The sequence below is a fragment of the Manis pentadactyla genome, chromosome 13, assembly GCF_030020395.1.
Source record: "Manis pentadactyla isolate mManPen7 chromosome 13, mManPen7.hap1, whole genome shotgun sequence".
NCBI lineage: Eukaryota > Metazoa > Chordata > Mammalia > Pholidota > Manidae > Manis > Manis pentadactyla.
The window spans coordinates 53,633,429-53,641,780 of record NC_080031.1 but is presented as its reverse complement, the minus strand read 5'-3'; the positions used below and the strand labels follow the sequence as shown (position 1 = coordinate 53,641,780).

Here is an 8,352-nt window from a genome sequence, read left to right as displayed (position 1 = left end):
GATGTACATATGTTAAAAAGGAGATAACATCACCACCTTTTCTCAACAAAAGAGAGCACATATATATGATGTAGTCTCACTTTAAAGCCAGCCCACACTCTACAAACTGATAAAGTGCAGATTTCAGACAATGTCTTGAAGAACTGTAAGAAATGTGTAGTCTTAAAAAAATAGAGCTTTAGGGAAGCCTGTTAATATTATTAAATTGCTGTATCCCACAGGAGGCACGGTAGAGGCAAGGACATTGGCCAACCTCACAACAGTGATGGGATTCTTCCTGGTGGAATTCTCTGACACCAGAGAGCTCCAAGTTCTACATGCCTTTCTTTTTTTACTGATTTACTTGGCAACACTGTTGGGAAACATTCTCATTATTGTACTTGTGACCATGGACCAGTGTCTTCACACCCCGATGTACTTCTTCCTGAAGAATTTGTCCTTCTTTGACCTCTGCCTTATTTCCACCATTGTTCCAAAATCCATTCTCAACTCTCTGTCCAACAACACCTCTATTTCTTTCCCTGGATGTGTACTGCAGGTCTTACTGGTGATACACTTTGCAGGGTCTGAGGTGTCCATCCTCACCGCCATGTCCTATGACCGCTATGTGGCCATCTGCCACCCCCTGCACTATGAGGTCGTCATGAACAAGACGGCATGTGGGAAGTTGGCAGCTGCCTCCTGGGTCCTTGGAGGATTCTTTGGAGGTCTATATGCCACTGGCACTTTCTCTTTATCTTTCTGTGGTTCCAGAAGAGTCCCACAGTTTTTCTGTGATGTTCCCTCATTATTAAAGATTTCTTGCTCTAAAGATCATATCACTATTAATGTCAGTGTGGCCATTGGGATATTTTATGGGTTTTTTTGCTTACTTGCCATTGTTTTCTCATACATCTATATTTTCAATACAGTGCTAAGGATCCCATCTGTACAAGGCAGGTCACAAGCTTTCTCCACCTGCCTTCCCCATCTCATGGTTGTGTCAACCTTTCTCCTGACAGGAGCCATTGCCTATTTGAAACCAGTGCCTGAGACCCCGTCTCTCCTGGACTTGCTGCTCTCAGTGTTGTACGCAGTGCTGCCTCCCTCTCTGAACCCCATTATCTACAGCCTTAGGAACAGGGAAATCAAGGCAGTCCTGAGAAAGCTCCTGTGGAAAACAGGTGGCAGTGTGAAATAGGAGAAATAGAAATACAATTGCCAGAGCTGAATCTTTCTTTCTTATTCTCATTAACAGTCTTTATGATATTGGGTGTGTAGCAATTCTTCTCAGTTCGTTTTCTAAAAATTAATCTAAGTTTGAAAGATTGGAATTGCCCCAGCTTCAAAAAAGCTCTAGTTTTTATCAAGATATATTTCACTTAGTGAATCTACCTCTGAATTTATCTTATCTTACTGACTTTAGCAGATTTACTTTCATACAATAATTTTGTATCTTTAGAAGTTTCAACAATAAAAGGCTACCAAATTTGGACTATTTCTTTTTGTATCTTATTTTCAAACAATAAATTCATATATCAAATTTTAGCTAATTCAGAAATCATATACGGAGAATAGAACAATTGCACATATTAAAATTCCTGTATTGAATTTCATGAATTTTACACAAATACTTTTATAAATATATAGATATTAGGTAGTGGACCTTCCATAAGAGATGTATTAATGTGTTTGAAAAGTGAGGTTGTATTTAATGTACCATTATTGTGCTGGTGTATTCTAGCAGCTACTAGTTTCATTTGTGTGATGTATTTTAAAGTAAATTTTTATTAATATGGTACCAAATGCATTATTTAGTTATATTCCTTCTTATGCTATTAAAAGCATTGCTTTTAATAAACTCATAAAAGCAGAGTTGAATGGTGATTACCAGATGGTTGGGGGTTGGGGTATTTAGGGTAGATTTTTTAAGGGTACAAACTTGGAACTAATAGATAAACAAGCCCTGGTGATATAATGCACACATAGTGATTATACACAATGCTGTCTTATAAACTTCAAAGTCTCTAAGACACTAGATCTTAGTTGTTTCCACCAAAAAAAAAAAAGAAATTATAAGTATCTGATGTGATAGAGGTTAGCTAACACTATAGTGGTAATCAAACTGCAATACGTGAATCAAACCAACACACCATAAGCTTACAGAATGTTATATGCAAATTATATCAATAAAATAAATTTAAAAAGAATATTATAGAAATTACATGATGTTTTCTGAACTTGGAAAATACAGAATCTTTTTTTTTTAATGTAAAAATTAATAGGGTATTTAAATAATTAAGTTAAACAACCACAGACACCTCAAAACACCGGAAGTAGATATTTCTCAGTTGATTTCATAGGTGTCCATTGCTTGATTTGTATTATGAGAATCTAAGTTTAAAAAAGAGTAAGAGGAATCATTAGAAATAAAATTGTTCTTTAGTTAGGTAGATGTACATTTATTTTGGGTATCCAATTCAGTAAGAATTTTTTAGTAGAAATTTAAAGAACATTAATTAAATAAACAAATACCATATAATTTCATTTATGTGTGGAATATAAATACAAAACAAAACAGAATGAACAAATAGCAGGAGGCTCATAGACACTGAAAAGGGACTGGTGGTTACCATGGGGTAGGGCTTGGAATGGGTGGGTTGAGGGAGGGAAGGTGATAAAGGGACACAAAAATTGTCAATCATAAGTTTGTCACAAAACTTTAGAACAGTGTGGAGAATATGTAATGTCTTCCTATGCTGACAGTACCTGTACTAGTTGATAGGATTTAATAATATGAGTAACCGTAGAACCACTGTGTTGTATAATTGAAACCAATATAAGATTGTCTATCAACTGTACTTTGATTCAAAAAGAAAAAAATTAGCAGTAACACCTAAAATAAAAAAGTATTTGCACAACAAAGGAAATAACCAACAAAATAAAAATGAAACCTATGGAATGGGAAAAATATTTGAAAACCATAAATCTGACAAGGGGCTAATGACTAATATATGCAAGGATTCACACAACACAATAGAAACACATAATATAATTAAAATAATGGCAAAGGACCTGAACAGATGTTTTTTCCAAAAGAAGATGTACAAGTTGTGAACAGGAATATTAAAAAATAGCCAGTATCACTAATCATCTACAAAAACATGCCAAGAAAACCATAATGAGGTATAATTCACATTTATCAGGGTAACCTTTATTAATAAAAAAACAATGTTGGTGAAGACACGGAGAATGGGGAACACTTGTACACTGTTAGTAAGAATATAAATTGATACAGATATTATGACAGTTTAATATCAGGCTTATACCTGTGCTTTTATGTTTACTGTAAGAATTGTTCACTAAAAGAAACATGACTGCAGCAGTGCAGGTGTGGATTCAGTAATATGGGTACCTGCTGGACCACTGTGCTGTACACCAGAAACCAATAAAAGATTTTATGTCAATGAAACTAAATTATTTAATTAATTAAAAAATAAAGACACGACAGCCAGGTAAATGTCTTTCAACCAATGAATAAAGAAAATGTAGCAAGTGTGGATAATGTATGGAATTGATTGTCACAATGGAGTATCATTTAGCATAAAAAAGTGCGGACCTTTATGTCCCCTTCATGTATTTCACCCATCTCTCCAGTCCTTTCCGCTGGTAACTGTTATCTGTTTTCCATGTTTATAGGACTATATATATATATATTTTTAGATTTCACATATGAGTGAAATCATATGGTATTTGTCTTTTTCTGCCTGGCGTTTTCACATAGCATATTACCCACTAGGTCCAACCAGGTCACAAATGGCAAATTTCCTTCTTTTTTGTGACTGAGTAATAGTCCATTGGGTATATGTGCTAATCTTTTATGTCCATTCATCAGTCTATTGGTATTTGGGTTGCTTCCATGTCTTGGCTACTGTATGTAAATAATGGTTCTATGAACATAGGTAAGCATATATATTTTGGAATTAGTAATTTTGCTTTCTTCAGATAAATTCCCAGAAGTGGAATTGCTGGGTCATATGTTTTTTTCTATTTTTCAGAGGAATCTCAATGTTGGTTTCCCACAGTGCACTAACTTACATTCCCACTAACAGTACCTGAGGTTTCCCTTTTCTCTTCATACTCACCAACACTTGGTATTTCTTGTCCTTTGGATAGTGGCCATTCTGACTGGTATGAGGTGATATGTCATTGTGGTTTTGACTTGCATTTCCCTGATGATTAGAGATGTGGAGCATCTCTTCATGTGCCTGTTGGCCATCTGTATGTGCTCCTTGGATAAATGTCTGTTCCGATCTCTGCTCAATTTTTAAAAAGGTTATTTGTTTTGTTTTGTTTTTTGGTCTATATATTTTAGATGTTAACCCCTAATTGGATCAATTATTTGTGAATATATTTTCCTGAACTGTAGGTTGCCTTTCCAAAGTGGGAGTAAATGTGTGGTGAAACTAACCCTCAACATATGTATTACTCCATATATATATGTGTAAATATATTTATATGCCTGTGTAAAACTCTATTGAATGAGAGTTGAGAAATGTGGCACACTGTTATTTTTACTACAATGGATAATTGAAATCATGTACATGGGAAAAGAAGGGGACTTCATTTTCCTTGTATCATCCATTAAACAAAAGAAATCGGTACACATAGGAGCAATTTATCTTTCCCTAACTAGCACACTGAAAAAGTTAATAAAGGGAAATTTTCCATGATAATATATGTTTAGGATGGATTTTATAGTCATGTTCGTTACTGGAAGCCACATATATTTCATATAGCCCAATTTCTTGGCTGTAAGTATGGGCTTTGGAGCCAAAATGCTGGGCTTGACCATGGACTTTGAAAATTGCTAATTTTATTTTATCTTATTCTTTTCTATTCAATTATATCAACCATCTAGAAACCCATTCAGTCTATCCAAATATCTATCTTCCTTTCCCTTCAGAACAAATAATATGAAATCATGCCTTATATTTAGAATTATATCTATTTCATTCTACACTTAAAAATAAAGAAAATAACCCTTAACATTATGATACATTTGGGGCTTTTAAAATGAAAAGTATGTGAGAAGTTCTTAAAGCCTTGTCTAAGACATCATTATTTGTAGTTGTTACTGTAGTAGTTTCACATGACAAAGTCTCTAGAAATAAGTTGCACAGAAAAAGAAAATGAAACACAATGAAATGTATACATATATATTTTTTATTCTCATGCTCAGGTTGTTCCAAGTATAGCTTAAGATGTTCCAATAACCAAATTGAATATCCGATTTTAAATTTAAATGAACTGAAACTAATTATGTCACTGTCATGTTAGCTACATTTCAAGCCCTTAATAGTCACATATATCGAGTATTAACATAGTTGATAGTACAGTTCTGGGCACCTTTGACTTGTAAGCTTATGTCTAGTGATAGAATTCCTACCTGTAATTTAAAAACTCACTTTTTAAAAATTCTCCATTGAATATTATTTTTAAACTTTTGTGCAATTTTTGGTCTCAGTCATGTCCTCTTTGCTGGCATGATCTTCAAGTTATGCCAACACAAACCAGTATTCCTACATATGAGCTTCCCAAATTTAATTAGAAATGCAAATATTTGCAATCTTGTTAAATATTATTGTATTGATCATCATCTGGAATTTAGACCACAGTCAGTGGGAACCCACATTCCTTGGAGATGCCGTCAGATGACTAGTATTGGATATTTGACTTAATTACCTGCTTGAGGAGCCCTTTAGGTAAGTGCTTTACTATGTCAGAAAATAGTAAACAAATATGTTTACACCATAACAAATTCAGAACGTTCTATAGGCCCATGGAAACTATGGAAAAGCTTTCTGAAAGCACTGGGTATATTTTTCTTCAATTTATGAGGACCACACTTTCTTTTTTCAGATTCAAAAGACCTCTCTGAACTGAGGTGGGGGCACTATTTCCACTCATTTTCATCTGAATGTTCCCTGTGACTGTGACGTTTCGGGGAAACGGAGTAGGAAGGCATGGAAGGGAAGTGCTGTGCAGGTCTGCGGGGCTCCCACAGCTGAGCCGGGTTCCCAGGGGATGCAGGAAAGTCTATCACAGCGGAAGCTCCGCGAAGCAGGCGAAGGAGGACCACGACGCTGGGCAAAGGGACACACGGCCCGGCTGTCATGGCGATGCTCTGCCCGACTGTCGCCCCGCACCACCAAAGGACCAGCGACTTGTCATAGTTCTGTGTCCTGTGAGGACAACCATATGAAACCGCTCTGATTCTTCTACATTACACTACTGCTTCTCCTTTTTATCCTCCACTTGAAGTTTTGGTTGCATTTGTCAGTGTCTGTATAGGTATATTAGTGTGACTTACCACATACTTGTGATTTCTCCCCAAAATTAAGTCATTATAACATGTACCTGATTCTCAGATAAACTTTTTCATATTTCAATGTTTTATAATAGGCACTCAACTGAAAATTGATATATTCCTTTAATGTAATGTTTACTTTCCTGAAAAATGTATACTTATATTTTTTATGCATTTGAAATGATTTAACTCTTGATCAGGAGTATGTTAAAGAGGGAGTTATGACATGACTAGTACATGCTCAGAAATATGACATCTTCTGTGAAGACAGAGAGTTTATGCATGGGCTTCTCACACAGGCATCACAGACACCACTTGCTGTGGTTGTAGCAATGTGCCCCTTAGAAGAGCTGTAGGAGTTTTCTGTTACTACATGTATGGGACTCCCTAGCGGAGATATTTAAACTATCTTCATCAGCTATGTACAAGGGTTTAGAGATTGGGAAATGCATAATGTATTCATAATTCTCTCTAGCAAGCTAAATAAGAAAAATGCCAAGAAGATGATAGTGTGGGAAGAGTAAGAACCTCATACAAATATCATGTTTATAAAGATCAGAACAAGAACCAAAGTCAGATGTAAGAGGAAAGCCCTCCTGATATCTATATAGTTAAAAGATATAAAGTGAAAAAGTATAAGGGAAGACAATATCTATTAAAACTGACCACCTGAGGCTATCAGCAGCAGGACTCAGTTATAGATTCATCTCTAATACAAATAATTTCAAACAGCTAGTTAATGGCAAATCAGAAAAGGAATTCCTATTTCTTAACTTCAAATTAGGTCATCTTTCCTTTACTCCACTGCTTCTCACATTCCACAGGACTTTACCTGGAGCTGATTTAATGTCCTTGTTCCTCAGACAGTATATAAGAGGGTTCAAGGTTGGAGGTACAACTGAATAGAATACAGACACCAGCAAGTCTAGGAGAGAAGGCTCATTGGCCGCTGGCTTCAAGTACGCCACAGTGCCTGTTAGAAGGAATGCACTCACAACAATGAGGTGAGGCAGGCAGGTGGAGAAGGCTTTGGACTGCTTCTCTCTTGCTGGAATCTTTAACACAGTGGAAAATATATACACATAGGAAACAACAATGCATACCAAGCATGCAAATGCATAGCAGGCCCCAATGGCCACGCTGAGCTTAATAGTTGCATGTTCTTCAGAACCACTGAGCTTTAACAAGGCAGGAACGTCACAGAAAAACTGATGGATCTTATTGGACCCACAGAAATTCAGAGAGAATGTCCCAGCTGCGTACAAGATTCCCAAGGCCACTCCATTGAGCCAGGACACTGCCATCAACTGGACACAAACTCCTTTGTTCATGACAGACTCATAATGCAAAGGGTGGCAGATAGCAACATAGTGGTCATAAGACATCGCAGTGAGGATGTCTATCTCTGACCCAGCCATCAGCACCACCAGGAAGAGCTGCACCACACATCCTAGGAAAGATATAGAGTCAGTCAAGGTGAGGGTGTTGAGGACAGATTTGGGGACTGTGGCAGAAATGAGACTCAGATCTAAGCAGGACAAATGCTTGTGAAAAAATTACATTGGTGTGTGGAGGTGTTTGTCCAGAATTGTGAGGTGGATGATAATTAAATTCTCCAACACTGCCACTAGGTAGACCACTGAGAAGAGAACAGCATGCAGCTTTAACAGCATCTGGCTCTCAGTAGAAGTCACAAGCAAGAATTCCATCATTACTGTCTGATTCATCATGTTTTAAAATTTTAAGCCACCTGTTGAGTAAATAAGAAAGTTATATTAATATAACAAATTAAGGAATCATTTGCTTCTTTATTTTGAAGCATGTATAGTTCACTACAATGGGTTAAATGGAAAGTTTTAAAATGCCAAGATATTCATATACCGAGCCGACTTAGGTACAAAACAATTATGGGTAGAACAGCCCAATCTAACTGGGCTTAAATTTATTGTGGAAGAAAAAAAGGACTCCACTTCCTTCATTATTACTTGAAATGATTTTAAAAG

At 36.2% G+C, this 8,352-nt stretch overlaps 1 protein-coding gene and 1 pseudogene across 1 annotated transcript; one reads left to right on the top strand and one right to left on the bottom strand.

Moving 5' to 3' along the window:
* Positions 1-265: 265 nt before the first annotated feature.
* LOC130680195 (olfactory receptor 14K1-like) lies at positions 266-1,180 on the top strand. The gene has a single exon (XM_057490468.1). It carries the CDS (start codon positions 266-268, stop codon positions 1,178-1,180), a length of 915 nt encoding a protein of 304 aa, XP_057346451.1.
* A 5,954-nt stretch (positions 1,181-7,134) lies between these two features.
* Positions 7,135-8,079, bottom strand: LOC130680170 (olfactory receptor 14K1-like; annotated as a pseudogene).
* Between the last annotated feature and the right edge of the window lie 273 nt (positions 8,080-8,352).

Bases quoted from the DNA above. Each gene is read 5' to 3' on its own strand.
- LOC130680195 (XM_057490468.1), top strand. From the start codon at position 266: ATGGGATTCTTCCTGGTGGAATTCTCTGACACCAGAGAGCTCCAAGTT.